Raw genomic sequence first — 23,732 nt, forward strand, 5'->3', positions numbered from 1 at the left:
GAAAAGGGGAACGGTCGGGGCAGAGGCACTCTGTACTGAAAGCCGGGTAACAGGTCGAGCTCAGGCGTTCTGCAACGAGCTGTCAGTACAGTCAGCAACGGTCAAAAGATCCTCCCCCACCCACCGTGGCAAACCCCGGCCCCAGCCGCGCGGGCCGCGCCCGAACCCGCCCTCTCCCCGCCCCCCGGCGCTCATTGGTGAAGTCCCGTCGCCGGACTCACAGCCTCTCCCCTATTGGGCCAAAGAGGAGACGGGGCGGGGTGCGGAAGTGAAGGTCCGGAGACCATCGAGAACCTCCTTCCAGTAGGGAGAAGGGGGAGGGTCTGGGGGAGGGTTTCCCGAGGAGGGGGTGGCCATGGCAGCTGCGCGGCGGCAACGGCGGCTGCGACGGAGCGCGCGCCCGGCTTTGAATGAGCGGGGCTGGGACTGAACGCGCAGAGCGCGAGCTCGAGGAATCGACGGGCAGAGCGCGTGCGCGCGCCTTCTGTGCGCGCGCGGCTCGCGGCAGCTCGGAGCCTCCGCCGGGCGGGCGGGGAGGGGGAGGGGCAGGTGAGTGTGTGCGGCTCGTGCGCGCCCGCGAGGGGCTTCCCTTCCCCTCTCCTCCCCCTACCCTAATCCCACCCCGGGCTTTGGAGGGTATCATCTGCCCTTCCCTAGTGGGCCCTCCCCTTCGCCCCGCACTTCCCGCCCTCCCACCTTCCTTTTCACCCCTCCACCCGGTTCCCCCCCACCGCCGCCGATTGCCACTCTGGGGTACTGTTTCCGGGTCAGAGGGACCTTCAGGATGAAGGAACTGCGCCTGGGAGTGGGCCCCGGGCCCGCAGCCCTCGCCATGCCGCGCTCACGCGTGGGAGACCCTCCTGCGGGGCGCCGCCCGGAAACCCCCAGATCCACCCCCCGCGGGGAAATCCGCCCGTTCCTTCTGCCCTTCCTCTACAGGCTTTGCGCCTTCCCAGGGAGATTTTTCCCAAAATTCAGACCTCAACCCACCCAGCACCCACCTCCAACAATTGGGAGCGTTTCACGAAACGCCGTGCTCATGGCTCTGATTGTGTAACCTGAAAACGCTCTTGTTTTTCTCATCTGTACAGTGGGTATGATTTTTTTCTTTCAGCCAGTTTCGGGTGGATAATCTGAAGTTAAAGCATTTTAGTTATGAAATTCCTGCCTTTTGAGTCTTTCAGGAGACTTTACTCTGCCTTTGTGTGTCTCCGTGCTGTCACGTATTCGAGGGCCTGACTTTGGTTGCCAGATGCGGTACAGTGTTTGTGACTTTCCAACCCGCCCTCACCTTCAGTACTAGTTCCTCTTCTCGTGCGCTTTCGCACTGTGGTTTATCAAACTTGAGTGAGTTCAAGTAAATTTCATTTTGGACTCTCATGATATTCCTTACCCTACCTGAGAGAGTTACAGACTTAATTCGAGGATATTCAGTACTGTACTAGATAATATGGTTTTTCAACTTTTGGTATTAAAACATTTAAAAACAGTTTTAAAAATACATCAGTTCATGATGACTTCTTCACCCTAGTGCGTACCACATAGATTTTTGGCTTGGCTTTTTCAACGAATTGTGGTATAGTGACTACTGAAGATCTCGCCAGCAATCTACAGGGAATTACAGAGGAAAGATACATTTAATCTTCCAGTTTCTAATGCAGCATTCTTTTTTAAGGTTGTCCTAACAGAGCTGTCGTTCCTGTTGACTTCCTAGAGATGTCTTCTCCAAAAGCCCTGAGGATAGGTTGCTTCACTGTTCTAACTTTATTCTGTATCTCAGGTTTTTGTATTTTCTTAGCAATTTTTAAGGACATTTTACTTTTGAAATTAGATTACATTAGCATTTCTCAGTTGTAGAAATGCTAAAATGCTAGTTCTAGAAATTCTGAAGCACTCAAAGTGCAAGGTAGACTAATGTGCATAGTTAAAGTGGTGATCTACAGGGCATTTAAAAAAATCAAACAGAGGCAATGAGTGTAAAACTAAAGAGGAGGTTTCATAACAGATATGGTGTGGGGAGAGCCTGGGTTTTGGGGTCAGTCTCTTTAAATCCTAGGTGAGTGAACCTGGGTTTCACTGTCTGCCTCCTCTGTTAAATGGGAAAAATGAAACTTACCTCTTTTGTCCTAGAATTCCAGTGCAGTGATAGAGTACACATTGTCCAAAACTGTGTCTGTCTTGAACATAGTACTCAAGGAATGTTAATTTCCCTAAATTCAACAAATATTTGAATACCTACTATGTGCTGGCATTCCCAAAGACCTAGAAATACCAAACTGAGCAAGATTAGTGGGGACCCTGCCTCCTTAATCCCTTTCTTTGTGACTACCTAGTGACATTTGAGCAGTGAACACAGGGTTTCTCTGTACAGGATCGGTAGTATTTTCCATTACTCAGGGTAGTATCTGTTACATAATCCATGCTAAATATATATATTCATTGGATTGAACTGGAACATTAAGTAAATACTGGTTTCAAAGAATATCCTTGCCTGCAAATCAGTGTAATTGATGAAATCAGAGGTGTTGCTTGATAGTTAACGACTGCCTTTTCCCCATTTCCGTGCAGTTGATTGGAAAATTTACCTTGAAAATTATAATAATATCATTGAATTACTAAGAATGTTTTTTAGTGAGGTGTTCTTGACTTTTGAATTAAATAGACCTAGGTTTCAATTGAAGTCACTGGGAGTGGGAACGTGGAAGCATATGTTCACTCTCTGTGCTTGAATTCTGTGAAATGAGATTTTGGTTTTATGAACCAAAAGGTGGTTTTATAGGTTGAGATAATATTTAGATAGTGCTTGGCACATAGTAACTGGTCAATGAATATTAGTTCTTTTCTTTCATTAATCACAAAAGCAAATTTTCCACATAATGAGGATATTCTTAATTGCTAGGAAAGAATCCTATTCTGTTGTTAATAATAGTCCCACTTTCTGTTCTCTATTAGAACAAAACTTTACATTTTATTTCCAGTTACCATTCAAGCAGTTCACACTGACAAAAACTTACTGAATTGACACACTACTGTATTTGTTGCAAGGTGATGACTATGATTACCAAGGCTCTGTATGAAATTTATTCTCAATTGTTCATTCATGTATCTCCTGAGGCTCATTCCTCTCCCCAGTACCTAAATATTAAGTGTCTTCTCCCTTCAAAACATCCTGATAGAGTATCTCCTCAGTTCTGTCCCCTTTTCTCCCAAATGCCACATCTATAGTCTCTTTCTAGCTATCATTTTTTGTTTATAATTTTTTTGAAAATTTTGGTTAAAATTTTATTTAGGGGGACTTACTTTCCATTAGAGTTTAATTTTTAATAAATCAGCTTTAAAATAAAGCTTTTATTCGCTATTTTAATTGTTCAGATCATTCTACTCAGAATGAAGCAATCAAGTAGTTTTTCGTATTTTGAAAATGATAACTAGAGATGCCAGATGAGTAAGATCCTCTGGGGAAGGATTATGCAGGGCAAATAAGATTTATAGAATAACAGTACAAAATATAAAATCTAAGTGTGGTAAGAGAAAAATAGTGAAATTAAGACTTTACAATAGCCAGCAAGAAGTAATAAAGACTTATGCCAGGGATATTGCAGTCAGAATTGGGAAGAATATGGGCAATATTAGGAAACAGAATAAGGTCTTTTTATCTATCTGGATGTAAGGTGCTAAGAGAAAGGAGGAGTCAAAATTGTTACATTGTCTGAAGCCTACTAAATCACTGACTGGGTATGGTTTTGACAGAAAAACTTAAGTTAATTTCACTCAAGCAGTGAAATTCTCAATATTTTCTTGGCTCACTTTCTTTTAGAGTAACTTCTTTCCATCCTCTCAGTAGGCCACTCTAGTCATAGGCATTTAGTAAAGAACTCAGCTCATATGGAGACCCAACTTCCACATGAACAAAAATGCATGAACATTGCTAAGGCAGCCTTTGGAACTCTTGTTACTGTAGAGCCTGCTTGCCCTTCCTACCTTTCTAACCCTGGGTATAGAAAGAACTAGCTGTGTGTTTTTGCCCTGAATTAGAAGGGACTGGCAGTAGCGCTATAGAACAATTAGAGTCAGGTACCACAAGAGTTCATCATATTTTCCTTGCTTTCTGCTTTTGTTTTTATTTTTCTTTTAAACTTTTATAATAAGGTATAACATACAAACAATATATACAGTAAAGTATATATTGCTACCACTTAGGCTGAGATGCAGATCTTAGTTCCCCCATGCTTCCATGCCATCCCCCCAGCAGAGGTGACCACCATTTTTTAGTACATAATTTTCAACCTACTCAATAAATATATATTTTGACTAGCTGAGAACACACTTACATGCTTTTTCCAAGATGTTAGGAGGTTATTTCTCATTCCAGTAATTAAAGACAGAGTGCTCTCTGCTTTAATCCACATGAAATATATTTTGAAACAGCATGTTATTAGTACAGGAATGGTATATTTATCCAGGAAGATTTTAATCTTTATGTTATATTTATAAATTTTATGGCTTATCTTATACCTATATAAGATAATTTTACAGAAACACATCAGCATTTTAATTTTGAGAAGGAACATACAGCTGTCCTTTTAATTTGGTTCCTTGATGATTATTACTTGCATTAAGTTTCATCTCCTTTTAAGTAAGTATCTATAGAACTGAAGTCAAAATATATTGTTTATGCTCTTTTTATTTTGGAAAACAATACATATCAAACTAAGTTTTTTCCCTTTTTGTTTTAAGGAATCACTCTGTTGAAAATACTGGTATTAACCAACTAATGATTGCTTCCAAAGTTGTTACTAATGGACTAGTTGTCACTTTTTTACTAGTTTGTTACCTCAGCTTGAGCAGAAAAGTTAACTTCAGTATATCTTAGTTTGCTGGTTGAGAAAATTAAGAAGTTGGATGATATATTGATACATTAAAACTACTCCAACATAGGAATCATATGATTCTAAATGCTCACTCAGTGAGTTTCCTCCATTGGCAAGCTAAAACATGAAATTACATTTGTCTCTCTGAAGCATTCCTTCCACTCTGTGGTGTGTGTGAGATTTTTTGTGACGATTTAATTTGTGAGCCACTCTCTCTCTCCATATTAGAAAAATGACCATCTCTCACAAATTAACAAATTTTCTTTCCTTTTCTCCTCTTACATTTATTTTGAGACTCTGAATGAGAAAATTTATGGTTACTTAGTATATTTCATTTTAATATGAGCCAAAACTCATTTAAGAGATTTAAAAATTAAGAATTGTTAGGGTAATATATGCAGTACTTATATGATGTAGGTACTTAAAATGCATAAAGAAAAATTTGTATCTAATGACCATGTTTAAAAGGCTAACAAAATAATACCTGTTTTACCATTTGGGGGAATTTTTTATCCTATGGCTGCCGTGGCTTTAAGTAGTTGCCAAGTCCTTAGCATTTCTTTTATATAGAAGCACATCTTTTGGTTTAATCATAGACAGGCAGCATGAGTATGATCTTTGAGGACTTAAACATTAGAACCAGATCCTAAGTTCAGATCACAGTTCTTTCACTTACCAGTTTTGTGGTTTGGGGCAGGGTACTTAACCCCTCTGTGCCTTGGTTTCCCTATCTAAAATAGGAATAAAATAGTACTTGCCTCAAGTCTGTTTTGAGATTAAATGAGGGTTGTTGTGAGATTAAAAGAGCTTTTACCTGTAAAGCAATAAGAAGAATGCTTGGTATAAAGTAAGGATTAGCTATTACAGTATGTTGAAAGCTTTCCTGAAATCAGAGTTCTATTCCTAAGAAATTCTGTTAATATGTTTCTTGTCACTAATTGACCTAGTTTCCTAATGGAACTTAGCTCTCCAGAAAGAGTTGCAAAGAATCAATAGAAGATGATGGTATTAATAATGACTTCTTTTAAAATTCTAACCAGAATCTGAAAACTTCCTTAGTATAATATTATTTAAAAATGTCTTATTAATATTAACATAGATCATTTGTAATAGATTTTGAGCTATAATCGACATGCAATGAGTGGCCATATTTAAAATGTACAATTTGATCAGTTTTGATGAATATAAACATTCCAATGAAACTATTACCACGAATCAAAATAGTAAGTATACCCATTACCTCCAAAAGTTTACTCTTGCTCCCTTGTAATCCTTCTTCCCTCCCTGCCCCTCCTAAGGCACCACTGATCTGCTTTCTGTCACTATAGATTTGGATTTTTTTCTTTATTTTGTTTTATTTCCTATACTTTTTAAAAAAACTATATGGAATCATAGGATAGACAGTCATTTTTGTCTGGCTTCTTTCATTCAGTAAAATAATTTTGAGGTACACTCATGCTATTGCTTACAGTAGCAGTTCATTCCTTTTTGCTGTGTAGTAGCCTATTGTGTATGTATGCAAAAATATTTGATCCACTCTCTTGTTGATATATATTTGGTTTTTTTCCAGTTTGGAGCTATTAGTAATAAAGCTACTATTCAAGTGCATGTTTTTCTATGAGTATAATATGCTTTCATTTATCTTGGGTAAATTCTTAGGAGTAGAATGGCTGGGTCATGTGGTTCATGTTTAACTCTAACAGCCAACTGTTTTACCAAAATGGCTATACCATTTCACATTCCCACTACTGTTGTGTAAGAGTTATAGTTATTCTACATTTCTTCCTAATACTTGTGATAGTATTTTTAATTTCAGCCATTATAATAGGTGTGTGATGGTCTTTAACTGGTTTTAATTGCACTCCTCTGACGGTTATTGTCGACTATCGTTTCATGTACTTATTTGCTATTTATCTTTGGCAAAGTGTCTATTCAGAGCTTTTGCCCATTTTTTAATTGGGTTACTTGTGTTTTTTTTACTAAGTTTGGAGAGGTCCATATGTATTCTGGAAACCATGTTCTTTAACAGATACATGCATTGCAAAGATTTTCTCCCAATCTGTGGCTTGTCTTTTCATTCTCAACAGTGTTTTTGAATTGTAAAAGTTCTTAATTTTGATGAAGCCCAACTTACCAATTTTCTTTTATGGATTGTGCTTTGGCGTCGTATCTAAAAAATCTTTGACTTAGTCATGAAGATTCTGTCCTAATTTTTATTTGTAGAAGTTTTATAGTTGTAGGTTTTATATTTAGGTTTATGACCCATTTTGAATACTTTTTATAAATGGTTTAAGATATGGATTAAAGTTTTTTTATGGATACCTGTTTTTTCCTACTGCTATGTGTCGAAGAGACTATTCTTTTTCCACTGAACTGCCTTCATTAAATTTCAGTTGTCCATATGTATGTGGGTCTCTTTTGTACTTTCCATTCTGTTCCATTGATCTTTCATTCTTGATTCCGATATTATGCCATTTCGATTACTGTAGCTCTATAGGTCTTGAAATCAAGTAGTGTTAGCCCTTCTACTTTGTTCTTTTCAGTGTTGTTTTGGCTATTAAATATTAAAGATCCTTTGCACTTCCATATGAATTTTAGAATTAGCTTTCAAGTTTTAGAGAAAAAAACCTGCAGAGGTTCTGATTTGGATTGCACTGGATTTATAGTTCAGTTTAGGGGAGATTTGATATCTTAACAAAATTGAGTATTCAATCCCTGAAAGATGGTTTAAAGTTAATTCAGGTCTTTTAAATTTCTTCAGCAGCATTGTCTAGTTTTCAGGATACAAGGCTTTCCATCAGATTTGTCCCTAAATATTTCATATTTTTTATGCTCTTACAATTTTTTTTAAATTTCAACTTGTGATTATTTGTTGCTAACATAAAAATACAGTTGATTTTATATTCTATTAAATTTTCTACATAGATAAGCTAGTTTTACTTCCTCCTTTCCAATCTTGATGCCTTTTATTTATTTTTCTTCTTGATTGCCCTGGTCAAAACCTCCACTACAATGTTGAATAGAGATGGTGAAAGCAAACATGCTTGTGTTGCTTATAATCTTGGTAACTGTCTAATTTTTCACCATTAATTCTCAGGTTACTATGGGTTTTTCATAGATGTCCTCAGTCACGTTGAGAAAATTCCCTTCTATTCCTAGTTGTTTGTGAGTTTGTATCAGGAATGTTATTTGGGGTTTTGTTGAGTACTTTTTTTTGTGTCTACCAAAGTGAGTATAAATTTTTTTCTTTTTTAGTGTGTTAATATGGTGAATTACATTTGATTTTCAAATTTTAAACCAACCTTACATTCCTGGGTTAAGCCCCACTTGGCCTAATGCAGTATTCTTTTATATATTGTTGATTTTGATTTACTAGTATTTTATAAAGTAGTCAGTGTAATGGTGGCCTCAAAAATGAGTTGGGAAATATTCTCTCCCCTCTCGTTTTCTGACAGTTTGTGTAGACTTGTATTAATTCTTCATTAAGTGTTTGATAGATTTCCCCAGTGAAGCCATCTCGGCTTGGGAGATTTTTAACTACAAATTCAATTTCTTTAATAAATGTTTGGAGATTTTCAGTTTAACTATTCTTCTTCTGCTTTTATAACTTGTTTCTTTTAAAGAGTTTATTTCGTCTCTTGTCAAATATAGACATAAATTTGTAATATTTCCTTTGTATCCTTTTAATATCTGCATACTCTGGTAATGTCATTTCTTATCTATGATATTGGCATAATTCTGTTATTAGGGACCTATATGTTTTGAATTGTTATGTATTGTTGATGGACCCCTTTATTATTATAAAATGACCATTTTTATGTTTGTGAGTATTATTTTCTTTGAAATCTACTCTCTGACATTGAAATAGTCACTTCAACGTTATTTGTGTGGTATATTTTCCCCCATCTTTTTGCTTTTAACCTATTTGTGTTTTTATATTTAAAGTATATTTCTGGTATGTAGCATATCATAAGGTCTTCCTTTTTTATCCAATTTGACAATCTCTGACTTTGATTGGGAAATTAGGTAACTTACATTTAATAAGATTATTTATATGCTTAAGTTTAAGTCTACCATCTTGCTATTAGTCTTTGACTTGCCCCATGTGTTATATGTTCCCCTTTACTTTGTTTCCTGCTGCCTTTTCTATTGGGTATTTTTAATCTTCTGTGTCGACTTACTAGCTTAACTGGACCTTGCCACTCAGAGAAAATGATATAATTGATTTACTAGGGGTAGGTCCAGGTATCATTATTTTATTAGAGGATCCCCAGCTATGTGAACCACTGGACTAGATGATCTCTATGGTTATGTCTAGTTTATCAGCTTTGTGACTTTGGGCAAGTTATTTGACCTCTCTTAATTCTATTTCCTTGTCTATAAAATATATGTAATAAAATATATATATCTAAACATTTCAAAATATTTTGAACAGTATAAAAATATTTTGAACAGTACTATTATCTTCATATGGTTCAAACTTCAAAAGGTACAAAAGATTCAGTATATGTTGTCTTAAACTTTTTTGATTTTTGTTTTTTTAATAGAAAATAAATCATTAATAGATAAGTACAGTTACTTTAAAAAAATCCTGAGAGTAGTTCAAAAAGTTTTTTTTCCACTCAATTATTGAAAACTCTTCAAAAATCTAGTTTCTTGAATTGTCAATAAGATTTACATTTTATTTTTAAAATTTACTGTTATTATTTGTGATTTCTAAAGAAAAGTAAAAATATGTCTGATTTTCACCGTTCATAATAGGACTTTTGAGCTTGATTCAGAATGGGAGTATAGTTTATGAAATCAACTTAAAGTATTTATTTTTGTGCTTTTTCCACAGGTTTTGATTCCCACCATGGCTATCACACAGTTTCGATTATTTAAAGTTTGTACCTGCCTAGCAACAGTATTCTCCTTCCTAAAGAGATTAATATGCAGGTAAAAAAATTTTGTGTTCTAATTGACCTGCTTATCTTTTTATTTGTTTTGGATACCTTTATAGCTACAGAAAGTCAGGACAGACTATATCTAAGCTAAGTTTTTTTATTGCTTCATTAATTATTCACTAATCTCTAGTATTTCTTATATTTTTTCTCTACTTAAGATCTAGAAAGTAAAGTTTCTTTTGTTCTTTCAAATTCATACATATTCTGCTAAAATGACATTCTCAGTACTATAGAATTTCAGAAAATAAGCAAACCACCTTTTATTATAATCATAAGGGAGTCTTATATACATGATTATTTTATTAACAGAATGTTTTAAGATGGTTAGGTAGGATTTGGCATAGGTATTTCTTTATTACTGTAATATGAATGTTAATTTTAAATTTTTAAAAGGCCTTACAGAGAAACTCCAAACAAAACAGGGTTTTTTTTTCTTTTAAATAATATTCCTTAATGTGCAGGTAATCCAGGGCAGATAAGTTATCCTGCTTCATTAAGAGATTCGAATTCTTGCTATTTTTTTTCACACTACCATATCCTAAAGTTACAGTTCCTAAGCTCTATGCTAAGGCACATCAGGACTTCACACTAATGTCACAGGGCTGCCATAGGATATCTTAAATTTTCCAGTAAAACATAGTGAATGTGATACGATAGTCAGATGCTGTTAATTGCTGCAGAAAATACTGGTTCAAAATAGTTCACATCTGCAACATTAGATATTGCAGCATTATTTTTGATGCTGTCTTGAATGTTTGAGATACACTTTTGTTTACTTGCATTTTTGGTGACCTATTTTTGCAAAGCTGGGATTTTAGGTTGTAATTAAAAGTAAGTACTGAACCAAAATTAATGTGTAACAGAAAATGAGGGTGGTGGTATCCAGTCTGATTCTGGAGAAGCTGGAGAAGCTGGGCAGTGTCTGACAGGCACACACATTCCATTATTAAATAATTATGGTTATTTAAGAATGAAATTAAAATATTTTTTCCTTAAATTTATATGTAATATTTTTTCACATGGCCACTAAGCAGTTAGGACATATATAAATACTAAATTGTTTGCCTAACTACTTAACCAGCAGAACTGTTAGGTATTTCTTTTGGCCTGGGGTGAAAAGTACTAGCACACCAAGAGTGGGATAGACTAAAAGAGGGCGATGAGCTCTGTTTTTTAGTGGATATGATCTGGAAGTTGTACACAGCAATTCTGTTTGCAGCCTACGGTCCAGAGCTTAATCATATGGCCACCTACCAGTGAGGGAGGTAAGGATATGCACTCTCTGGCTCAGTGGGCATTTTATAGCTACTAAAACTCTGAGCATTAACAGGCATTGAATTGTTAGATAGAGTGGTCTGGGATTTTTTTAAAAAGGTCCAGAGTATGGCAATGGGAATGAGTGGATGAAATAGAGGGGAAATGATCACTGGAGGAAGAAGGGTCAAGAAAGAAATGAAAAATTTAGGTAATTATTGATATGCAGGAAGAGGACAGGATTTGAGAAGCAGGAAAAAAGTGAAGTGCGTAAGTCATCAGAACATGAAGAGGAATAGCCAGAAATTCACTAGGTGAGGCAGGATAAGAATGGGTATTAAGTGCCAAAAGACCAGAGGTGAAAAGAAGTAGTTATGTTAACAGTGGTGATAAATTTGAGGTGTTTTTCTCTTTACATATGTATTCTAAAACTTCTGTTACATATGGGTTACTTTTAGTATAGTAAATTGCATTAATTTAAAAAATATTAAGGATATTTCTTTTGTCAATGTAAATATATTTAGGATTGAGTGAATGTTCAGTTTAAAGAAAACTGACCCTTTTTTAGAATAAGCTTTTCTTAAGTGTCAGAAGGAACCTAGATAATGTGTTCTAAAATATACCAAGTTTACATCATAAATTTAGTAGTGGAGGGTATTATTTTTCTATTCATCCTTTAAACAAATAAAATATAATTTCTAATCCTGTAATAAAAACAGCTGACTTTACCAATTAGTTCTAAGTAGGTGCTTTGTAATGAAGCAAGTGATTAATCATTTATAATAGCTACCATTTTTTAAATGTCTTATTATACAGAAGGCATTGTCTAGTGTCTAGCTGCTTTAAATATGTCACTTAATTAAATCCTCACAACAACCCTACAATAGGAGGTTTGAATACCTGCATTTTACAGATGATATTAAAGCTGAGAGGTTAGGTCATTCTAACTAGATTCATAATTAATAGAAGTAGCATTGAAAACCATAGTTTATACATATTCCATAGCCCATGTTCCTAATAACTGAGTTATAATATATAATGTTTTTCCTTCTAATCCTTAAAATTTATTAGTTATAGTTTTGTTCAACCCAGTTATTCTCAAACTTTTTAATTTGAAAATAGGTAATCTTACCAAGAAACCAAATATGTAAAACAAACAAAAACCAAACCACCCTGGTTAAAACAGCATAGATATCCCAGTGGTTCCCCCGCAGAACTCACAGAACTCTATAAGACGCGTGGTTTGAAACCACTTTGCATTTTTGTTTTTGGCTTTATATTCCTCCTGTGTTTGTCTATAATTCTGAGTCCTAAGCCAAAAAAGCAGTATGTTATCTTGTCCAAGATTTTAAGAACCTTTAAAAGATATCCGATGCCTGCATTTTCTTTTCATATCTTAATGAACAATTGTTAATTATTCAAATAAATAATTCTAAAATTGGAAAGAATTTCTTATAAGCTTTATCATCTCTTGAAAGCTTTAAGTTACTGTCCATAGTGCTTTTGCCCATGCTTGTTTTGGTAGTTCTTGAAGTAAATTATTCATTTTTATTTTAGATCTGGCAGAGGACGAAAATTAAGTGGAGATCAAATAACTTTGCCAACTACAGTTGATTATTCATCAGTTCCTAAACAGGTACTTTTTTTCTTTTTTAAGGTTGGGTAAGTGTTCCAGAACAATCTTGTTTCAAACTGGATTGCACACTACCAGTATGTAATGAAATCATTTTGGTAGTCAATCAGCTTGTTTTTTGTTGTTGTTATGCTTTTTATTCTAAAATTTTTATTTGGTTCTTCATTTTATTTTCTATTATTATGCTGAAATTTTCAATTTTTCCCCCCCATTGGTTTCAAGCGTGTTTGCTTTTGTTTGTTGGAGAATTTTTATAACTACTTTAAAGTCTTAGGCAAATAATTCCAACATTTATGTCATCTTGGGATGGCACATGTTAGTTGGCTTTTTCTGTGCAATTTGAGTAATTTTGGGTTGTTTCTTAGATATTTTGAAAATTTATGTTTAAGACTGTCTTATTTAAATCCTAGCAAAAATGTTGATATTTTTTATTTTATCAGGTGATCAACCCGGTTAGGTTTAGGTTGCAAATTTGAATCCTGTGGGCTACAGTCCTAACATCAGTTATTTTCAAAGCATTTACTCTTGCTTTTTTTTTTTTAATGGGTAGAACTGAATGTCTAATTCATAATAAACAAAGTATTTTTTTAAACTTTTGATCTAGTTTTGGTATGTGGTATAAAATTTATATTTCCCTGTTGGTCAGAAAGTTTTAAAACCAATGTTTTAGAAAGCCCATTTTCCTTAAAAGTTTTAATTAGATTACTCCTTTATGCCTGACCATATTGATGAACTAAATTTAGACAGATGTTGAAGAGTGGACTTCCTGGGATGAAGACGCACCCACAAGTGTAAAGATTGAAGGAGGGAATGGGAATGTGGCAACACAACAAAACGCTTTGGGGCAGTTGGAACCTGACTATTTTAAGGACATGACACCAACTATAAGGAAAACTCAGAAAGTATGTTAAAGATTGATGTGTTTGGAGATTAAAATATTTAACTGCTTTTTTTCAGATTCCTATACTTAATGTTAGACAGTAATAATTAGTATTTGTCAGAAAGCCTATTTCTAATTATCAGTTGGTTATGTTTTCTCTCACATTAAAGGTTAAAACTTCAAATGACCTAGACATATATCCAGGAAGTTGTAACCCCAAGTCTTTTAAACTTATATCTAAGCATTTATTAAAATCCTATTGTATGGCAGATTCTAGACTCCAGTCTCTGCTCTGGAGACTAAGCTGAATAAGATACAGTTCTAACCTTAAAAGAGTTCACAGTTTAGTGATATCTGCAAACTGATAAGTAGTTTTATTGTTCATAGCCATTTTAAAAGTGATGCAAGGCTCTGTGAACTTAAGTAATAAATGTGGAAGGTCAAGTAAAGATGCAGGAAATTAGTGGGAAAAGGACAACAGCTGAGTATTTTCCTTTTTTATTGTCAAAATTGTACATGTACATTTTTTTTAAGTCAAAGAATATAGAAGAGCTTCTAATGGAAAGCAACAGACTCCTGCTCCATCACTCTTCATAGCCAGATCTACTTCTCAGAAGCAGCCACTCATAGCTTTCTGTTGGTGCTTCTAGTGTTTTTCATCATTTCTATATGTAGTATGCTTATATTGGTATGTCTTGACTTAGCATTTTCAGGTGCTATCCATTGACCTCATACTTGGGTAAGTGAGGGTTTATTTTATACCACTCTTAGACCTCTGACCCCTCTTGCAAATGTTACAGTGTTATTTTTCCAGTCCACCTCACTACTATGTTTCAAAAAAAACTTACTTAGAATTCCATTTCTTATTCAATCAAGCATAGAAAATGTTTCTTATATACTTTATAAAATGAAGACATAGATTATAGTTTATTCCACACTTCTGTAATAGCATTTCTCACCCTCTTCTACCAACCAGACAGCTTCAGCTCTACATTCAGATGTACATTCAGCTATACATTTATTTTTACACTTTCAAGGCTGATAACATTTACATTCTGTAATCATAATTGTTTTTGTTAAGGTATCCAAATATCTCAGTGCTGAAAAGCATTAAGTTTTGTGTTATTCAAGGAGTTTAAGTGAGTTTCTTAGTTGAATATCTTTGTTTGGAAATACATTACTGCTCTTACTAGGAACCCAGTATATTTTGATAGTACCTTAATAACTTAATTAGAATGAAAATGCTTTTAAGCTACAAAGCCAATACTACTGGGCTGGAAGAGATAATGCATTCATTCATAGGTATCCACATGCTTAGAGAGCTAGTTATAATTTTGATAGGATATGACACATGTTCTTAGTTAATACAGTAACCAAAAGTGCCTAATTGTATTTTGGGGGTCTAGGGAAAGTAGGGAAGGAGGAAGGAGAAAAAATAGTTCTCTTAGTATTTAACAGATTTGTGTGACAATCACCTAGGAATTTTGGTGCTCTTTACAGACTATTTTTAAAAAACTTTAGTTTGTAGGTTTTAAAAGAAAGAGCATATTTTAAATAATTATAAAATGCTTTGGTCAGGTAATTATTTTGTCTCTTTTTATAAAATGATGTGAAAAATATTGCTATAATTCTATATTCCATTACTCTTTCAGATCATTATTAAGAAGAGAGAACCATTAAATTTTGGCATCCCCGACGGTAGCACAGGTTTCTCTAGTAGATTAGCAGCTGCACAAGATATGCCTTTTATTCATCAATCTGTAAGTATTAATGGTATCTAGGTAAAGACTTGTTTTTTTATCTGTTTAAAGAAGAAGAAAAAATTAAAATGAATTAAAGATGGTATTTATGTTTCTGTGACTTTGAAACAGGTTTAGGAGAGTGAGAGAGGTTATTCTGGAGTTTCGCCAATTTTACCCTTTTATGAGATTATAACTTGCATCAGCCACCGTGAACAGAGTCCCATACACATAAAAGAGACAAGATGTAATTTAAAAATATGACCTCTAAAGAGATTACCACTAAAAGTTAACCCTAATTGCAGGCTATTTTTAAGTGAGTTAAGAATTGTTTCCTTAGTAAGTTATATTTACATTTGAAGTGCAATTGGATTTAAAATATGTTTGACGTAAATGCAACTGTTGTAAGGACAAAAGTAGTGAGGAAAGTATGTAACTATGGTTCTCACCCTTGGAAGCATATGAGAATCAGCTTTGAGTTTTTTTAAAAACACCATTGTCCATACCTCTCCCCATACCTAATAAGCTTAAGCATGCTTTGATTGATTGATTATTGATTAGTAATTGTTGATTAATTGATTGTATTAGTTATCTACTGTTGCATGACAGCTCATTTAGTGGCTTAAAACAACAGTAAACATCTTTATCTCAGTTTCTATAGATCAGGAATTCAGTGATCTCTAAACTGGGTGGTTCTGGCTCAGGGTTTCTAATTTTTCCAGACAAGTCATTAGCTGTGGCTGTAGTCATCTGAAGGCCGACTGGAATAGGAAGATTCATTTCAAAGGTGGCTCACTTACAGGCCTGCAAAGTAATGCTGGTTGGTTGCATGAAGCCTCAGTACTTTGCCTTGAACTTCTCCATAGGGCTGCTTGAATTGTGATGTAACCACTGACTCCCAGAACCAGCGATCCCTGAGAAAAAGAGAGAGCATATAGAATGAAGCCACAGTGCCTGTTTAGAACTTAGTCTTGTAAGTGACACACTGTCACCTCCACATTATTTATTCAATGGAAGCTAGTCACTAAATCCAGCCCACATGTACGGGGAGAGGAATTAAGGTCTACCTCTTGAAGGAAGGAATATCAAAGAACTTGCAGACAGTTTTAACCACCACGCCTGCCTGTCTGTCTGTCTATCTTATTTGTTAGTTTAAACTACACAGATGCTTCTGAGTGCCTTTTCCCCAAGGGACCCATCCTGATGTATGTTTTTAATTTATTGATCAAAAATTGTTTCTACCAATTCCAGATGCTATGCTAGCTGCTCGTAATATACTGGAAAGTAAACAAAACATTTATTTTTCTTGCCTGCCTCAGAAAAATGCATTCTAGTGGGGGAAGCACAATATTAAGTAAATGATCACACGTAAATATTACAAGGTTTTTGTAACTCCTATGTAGTTAACATGATGCTGTGAGAACGTAATAGCAGCATAGACAGTTGTCTGAAATAGCATAGTGCCATGATGTTTAATTTTTTATTTCATATTTGTAAATCTTAAACTTTATTCATATATGTTTGATCCATATTGGTAAAAGTGGTTCAGACCTACCCAGTGAATTACTAAATATTTGCCACCTAATTGTAATTATGAGTTATCATAACACTGATGTATTTTCATTATAAAGTTGAAAATGTATAGGGAGAATAAATTCTTACAACTTCTCAAGAAGGTTATTTGTATTTTGTTTTTTAGTAGTTTTAAAAATCCTTTTCTTTGGTTTAGCTAGTCTACTTTTAGAAATTTCTATTAAACAAAGATATATTAAATTTATGATTAAGAGGAGCAAACATTTCATTTTTAGTTGTAAATGCTCAAAAGAGAATATAATAAATTGATTTGCATATTGGTTCCAGTTATTTAATCATTTCCACACCTAATTAAACACTCTAGAATGAGCATTTTTTTAGTTTGTGGAAGAAAAAAGTGAACTTTTAGCAGACTGGCCTGGGGAAGAGTGGAAGGTAGTGGCTAGCATGATGGTGTCAGGTAAGGAGGTGAGGTTAAGGGAAGCACCGTGTAGCAGAAGCACTGTGAGGAAGAGTCAGTTTTGTCTGATTTGTCATTTTTGCCTGGGACCCAGACAGTAAGTGCGACTGAAAAGTCTGTGGTTACTTATGCTTAAATGGCAATGGCTGTGCTCGTTCGGAAGCTCCCGCTCTTCCAGCTCATCTCCTTAACACAGAGTGGTGCAGTCAGGCTCCCTAATTCAGTCTGGGGTCAGGCTCTCTCTTCTCTTTCCCTACCCCTACCCCTTCCTCTTACTGAAAAGAGAGAAACAGAAAGAAGTGTTCTCTGCTTGTACCAAACTACAGCAGGCAAACATAAATAAACAAACAAACAAATAAATAAATAAATAAATAAAAGTTAACATAAAAGGAAAGTTCTTTGAAATGTGAAATAGGAAGAAAGCTGGACTTGCCAGGACTTAAGTACTGAAAGTCATGCATTACAGGAAACACCTCAGATCCAGGGGCCAAATCGCTTAAGCCCTGTATGAGCTGTTGTGAGCATGTAGAGAAGACATGGGAGTGACAAGGTCTGAGTTATGTTTTAAAAGACATTCTTGTTGACTTCACTATTGTAATTTTGTTTTATTTTTTGTTGTAGCCTGAATTAGGTGACTTAGATGCCTGGCAGGAAAATACCAATGCATGGGAGGAAGAAGAAGATGCAGCCTGGCAAGCAGAAGAAGTTCTGAGGTATTTTGAGTAATATTTACATTGTAACTTGAGTAGAAGAACTAGACTTGTTACTACTGCATTTGGTTAAGAAAGCTTATTTTACCATGTTACATTTTTCTTCATTCTTTCTCACTTGAACCTTAGATAATATGGGAAACTCTTTTTTTTTTTTGCTTTAACAATTTTTTAAATTCATTTTATTATTAATCTACAATTACATGAAGAGCATTATGGTTACTAGACTCCCCCCTTCACCAAGTCCCCTCCACAAACCCCATTACAGTCACTGTCCATCAGTGTAGTAAGTTGCTATAGACTCACTACTTGTCTTCTCTGTGTTGCACAGCCCTCCCTATGCCCCCCCACATTATACATGCTAATCCTAAGGCCCCCTTTCTTTTTCCCTGCCCTTATCCCTCCCTTCCCACCCCTCCTGCCCAGTCCCTTTCCCTTTGGTAACCGTTAGTCCATTCTTGGGTTCTGTGATTCTGCTGCTGTTTTGTTCCTTCAGTTTTTCTTTGTTCTTATACTCCACATATGAGTGAAATCATTTGGTATTTGTCTTTCTCCGCCTGGCTTATTTCACTGAGCATAATATCCTCTAGCTCCATCCATGTTGTTGCAAATGGTAGGATTTGTTTTTTTCTTATGGCTGAATAATATTCCATTGTGCATATGTACCACATCTTCTTTATCCATTCATCTATTGATGAACACTTAGGTTGCTTCCATTTCTTGGCTATTGTAAATAGTGCCACAATAAACATAGGCGTGCATCTGTCTTTTTCAAACTGGGCTGCTGCATTCTTAGGGTAAATTCCTAGAAGTGGGATTCCTGGTTCAAATGGCATTTCTATTTTGAGCTTTTTGAGGAACCTCCATACTGCTTTCCACAATGGTTGAACTAATTTGCATTCCCACCAGCAGTGTAGGAGGGTTCGATATGGGAAATTTTTTGTATTTCAGACTACATATACTATTTCATATGATTAAAATGTCACAGAAACCAAGAATTTAAACCATTATAGAAACAAAATAATAATAATGTTATTAATGGTAAATGAGATCTTTTAGGTATATGCATCATATTATGCTATATGCTTTGTACTTAACATTCCCTATAGGACATACCCTTGAAATGGCCTACTATGAAATGTGAGCCACCATTGTATATCCTCTTTGTCAGAAATTATACCTTTACTTTTGTTTCCCCATGGTTTAGTATAGTGCCCAGCACTGTACATTTGAATGAAAATAACTTATATAGCACTCTACATTTATATAACTAAATCAGTAGACATGAGGTAAATAATGTCAGGTATTGCCAATTCTCCAGAAAAGAAAATAGCATTCTGGAGGTTTTCACGGTTTTTTTGTTTGTTTGTTTGTTATGTTCTTATTTCTTTGTTTTTGTGAGCAAGAAACTTGAAAATTTACTTTAAAAGAATTTGTGACTATCATAATTGATGAAACTCAGATATTTAAGTGTATTACCTTTGCATTATTAAAATGATATAGTAAAATACAACAATGCAAGTTTTTTCTTTTACTTTAAAAGATTGTTTTGAAATCGGAATAGAAAATGAATTACCCTAATGAAATAACTCATTTCATTTTTGTATTTTCCTTTCCTGTTTTTACCAATAAATTACAGTTACCTCCAACAGCCAGCAGAGGGTGCAGTTAAATAACTGGGAGTTAGGGCTGACTTAAAAAAATTTTTTTTTGCCTTCTTCCTATTTTCAGCATTTTTTTTTTTAACGGGGGGATCACATTTTAAAAGTTTGTAAAGTTGTGAGGGTTTAAAATATTTATTTTCTACTTGGTCATAATTCACTACAAAATAATTATTTTAAAAATTTTAAATGGCAACATTTATGCCACATGGACCATCAAAAACTATGTCATCTTTTTATTTTTAACTTTTTTTTTCCCTAAGTCATAGAAGTCGGAGTATTTTAAAACATTTTGGGGATTCTAGTGATTATCAGTGCCATTAACTGCAAGGATAAAGGAAGGGGCTTCTCAATTTGAATCCAGTAATTTTGCATTATATAGAGTTTATGAGTTCACAAGTATCTTAACATTCTCTGTACAAAAACCTTCTTTTCCCCACCACCGTATCCTTTTGCACCCTGAGCAAAACCAGACCAACCCCCACCTTGAAGTTAGTGTCTTAGGCATGCTTCATGTCCCTGTGTGTTGCATAAGTAGAGTCAGAGACATGGAGGCTTCCATACACTGTTACCTCCCCAGAAGAAGACTGAGAATTTTAAAAGTGTTTTCACACTCCATATCCTCTAACTCAGCCTTCTTTTCCATTGCCTCCTTAGAATCCTGCCAGCAATATGGTCAGTATCATTAAGGAAGAAGATTCCATTCTAGGCATGTGTCTGGATAGGGAAAATCTATTTTGTTTTCAGTAATCTGTAGATTGCCTCTTGTGCCAGGAACATTAATTGTTGATGTTTATATTTCAGCTAGTACCCAGGTCAAAATTTGATTATCATATTTGTTTGTAACCTAGCCAGCTCTTTATAATTCTTTTCCTATCTCCCTTTTGCAATTGACATTTTCATTTTTTGGTTCAAATGATCAGTTTGCTTGAAAGTGAACAAGTCTAGTGAAAAGATTTTTTTCAGTTATTCTTTTGAAACTTCAGTTAGTTGATGGTGAAGGTCAAAATGTTGTCCAAAGTAAGTCTCTACTTGGTTGAATTTTTGTCATCCATACCTCTGCTCACTGTCATTTATATATAATTAAGAATTGTATATACATTTCATACATTAGCATCTGCTTTGAGCTATCACATATATATATATATATATATAAGTAATCCACACTGGATTTTTCTGTAAATAACCTGGTGTTGCCAATCCCATGCCCAGCTGTGATCTGCAGCTTCCTTCCTGAACCTTGCGTGCTTCTTGACTTGTTTCTTCTATCCTAAACCTCAGACCCAGGACCCACTTGTGCTCCTCTCTCTGTCCTCTTTCATCACCCCACTCTCCACCAAGTCACTCAATAAAGATAGAGAAGTTTAGTGATTCTAGGTCAGTGGAGTTAGGGAGGGGCGAGGAAGGAGAAACGTATTCCATTAGGCATAATTAGTAAATACCCCCCATTCTTCCCATTAGTAGAGCGTGTCAAATGTTAATCCTTCTAGCTTCCAGTTGGAAGGCATGTCTTAAGTTTCCATTTTCTTTTTGCATTGTGTTCTGCACTTATGTTATTGGTATCCTTAGGTGACTGTTTTTAACAATTGTAATAATAGGAGATTTAATGTTCATATCAGTCTTTTCTGAATGTCATCAAAAAAGAAGATATAGTCCAATGGAAGCAGTGTTTTAGTTGAAAATAATCTGAAGAGGGTCAGAAGATGTGAGTCCTCATTCTCGTCCTTAAATCTTCTGACTTTTGGCAAGTCACTTAGCCTTTGTGCCTCATTTCACTTATTTAATGTAAGGTAGAGATAATAGCTTTTCTGTTTGCAAGGCATGTTCTAAGGGCTAAAAGAAATTGTTTTTGAAAATCTTTGAAGTTTCAAAGCAGTGAGAAGAGTGAAGACTTTTTAAACTTACATTTGATGACAGTAAAAAGGCAGTGCTATTTCTTTCTGGAATTTATTTGCCATTTAACCTGTGTGATATTTTCTAAAAAAAAAGTATGAATATGTTTCTTTTCAGGCAGCAGAAGATAGCAGACAGAGAAAAGAGAGCAGCAGAACAACAAAGGAAGAAAATGGAAAAGGAAGCACAGCGGCTAATGAAGAAGGAACAAAACAAAATTGGTGTGAAACTTTCATAACAAATGTTCTTCAAATATCATAGTGCCAGTAGGAGAATATACGTTCCACAACCCAAGCAACATTTATATGAACTTAAGAGTATTTTTGAGATTACAGAAACACTGCTTGATTTCAGTGCATTCATCAGATCATCCAGGACACCAGAAATCTCTCAAAGTACCTTGAATTCTCAATGATTGAAACTCCAAACAAAAAAAAGACATAGGAGACAAGATTTTCTTCAACAAGCTCCAAGTGTAGGACAATTGTTTGCTGCAGAGAAATTATTACAAGTGGAATATACCAGTACCTCTTCAAGCTAATGTTTCTAGCTCAGTAAATGGGTGTAAATAATTTTATGATGGGAAAGAACTCTGCTGTCAATAATGCTTTCCTTCAGTGTGCATAATGATAAAATAAATAATTTTAAAGATTCTTCTGTTTCTATGGTTATCTGACCTAAATCAGACAGACTGCAGAGCTTGAACTTTTTAATCTTTGTTGTCAGAAGCTGATATTGGTACATGTTTCCTCTCATTGGAACTGGTATTGTTTATGTTTGATACAACATTAAGGAATTTCATGATTTTGGTTTTCAAGAAAATGACATTAAATGCAATAATTTTATTTATCATAAAGTTTTTGTACATCATTGTTTTACATGGTATAATGTTATACATACTTGTAATTTATATTGCATGTATAAACATATTGAAAGTCAGTTAAAATGATAAATTTTTTTACACTGTTATAACTTGTGACCTTTAAAAACTAGAATTAGTAGTTTTTCCCTTTTGTTGTAGATTTTAAGATGTATAGTGTCTTTAAGTAACTTAGTTCCTCCCCTGCAAAAGCCATTAATTTAAAAATGCAGAAAACCTTCAGTTCAACTGGTGGTGTTAGTTAAGGTAATATTGATTCATTGAATTATAAACCAAGATAGAAATAGTAATATTTTTATTTTGGGGTATTGACTGACTCCCAAAATAGTTTTAAGGAAATAGATACATACTATATTCATAGGGAAAAACATAGATTTGATAGTTTAAAATCCCATTAAATTTTTTTCCATAATTAAAATACTTCTAGCTGATTTTCTATGGCTTTAGGATTTTTAAAGATTTTTACTTTCTTAAAAGTTATTGCCCAAAAGTAACATTCTGTGAGTTTTTAAGATGTCATAGATACTCTATAAGACAAATACTGCTGATATATTTGAATTACAGTGATATTTCGTAGTAAAATCACAAACTATACAGTGAGAGTTCCCTGAGTCCTTAGCCTAAGCTTCCAGAGGAAATGTGACTATGGAATCAGTTGAAATTTAACTTTGTAAAAAGCCTCTTATTACAGCCCCAAGCCACCTTTTCAGTTACCATGTTAACTAGAGTTTCTGCCACTAAACTCCCAATTAAATAGAATTAGACTCAAATTTTTAATAATAAATATTATCTTCTCTTATTTGTATTTATTTTTAGTTATGGGAATGCTACATGATTTTTCTAAATTTGGAGTTCATAAAGGATAACCTCTCCATTAGCACAGTAAATTTTACTGCTTTTCGCCATCTAGTTGACAAATACTTAAATCTGCTTTGGTCATGATTTTCATGTGTGTCAGATTCTGGTTTTTGTTCAGCTTTTTTATTTTTGTTTATTTAGAAATAAAGACTGGTTAGAAATTTCAGTTTGTATGACTAATTAGGAAGATTTTTCTCATGGAAAGAATAAATAACAATTTTGGAATTTTTTAACTCTTGCTATCTAAAACTAAATTCCTGTTTTAAATTGAGTATATTGTGGTCCTAGAAGAAGTCATGGAGTTAAATGCACATGATAAACACTTCAGGGTAGCAAACTGGCTCTTTTACCCTCTAAATTTATTTCTGTTTTGTTTTCTTAACAAAGAACTAAAAGTTTTAGAAGCTTATTAGT

The 23,732-nt window shown here is 34.7% G+C and overlaps 1 protein-coding gene across 2 annotated transcripts; it reads left to right on the forward strand.

Annotated features, from left to right (window-relative positions):
- The first annotated feature begins 335 nt into the window (after window positions 1-335).
- EBAG9 (estrogen receptor binding site associated antigen 9) lies at window positions 336-22,233 on the forward strand. 2 transcript variants are annotated; one of them, XM_037010803.2, is made up of 7 exons: window positions 336-549; window positions 9,712-9,809; window positions 12,629-12,707; window positions 13,448-13,606; window positions 15,237-15,344; window positions 17,938-18,029; window positions 21,698-22,233. In XM_037010803.2, the coding sequence occupies exons 2-7, from the start codon at window positions 9,727-9,729 to the stop codon at window positions 21,816-21,818; spliced, it is 642 nt and encodes a 213-aa protein (XP_036866698.1). In that variant the 5' UTR covers window positions 336-549; window positions 9,712-9,726; the 3' UTR covers window positions 21,819-22,233. The 2 variants fall into 2 exon arrangements, with proteins under 2 accessions (XP_036866698.1, XP_036866697.1); XM_037010802.2 differs by lacking the exon at window positions 336-549 and adding an exon at window positions 774-1,094.
- Window positions 22,234-23,732: the final 1,499 nt, after the last annotated feature.

Source organism: Manis javanica, chromosome 2 (assembly GCF_040802235.1).
Source record: "Manis javanica isolate MJ-LG chromosome 2, MJ_LKY, whole genome shotgun sequence".
In the NCBI taxonomy this organism is placed as follows: Eukaryota; Metazoa; Chordata; class Mammalia; order Pholidota; family Manidae; genus Manis; species Manis javanica.

Bases quoted from the DNA above. Each gene is read 5' to 3' on its own strand.
- EBAG9 (XM_037010803.2), top strand. From the start codon at position 9,727: ATGGCTATCACACAGTTTCGATTATTTAAAGTTTGTACCTGCCTAGCA. The intron at 15,345-17,937 runs GTAAGTATTAAT...TTTTTGTTGTAG, and splicing joins TGCCTTTTATTCATCAATCT to CCTGAATTAGGTGACTTAGA. The intron at 18,030-21,697 runs GTATTTTGAGTA...GTTTCTTTTCAG, and splicing joins CAAGCAGAAGAAGTTCTGAG to GCAGCAGAAGATAGCAGACA.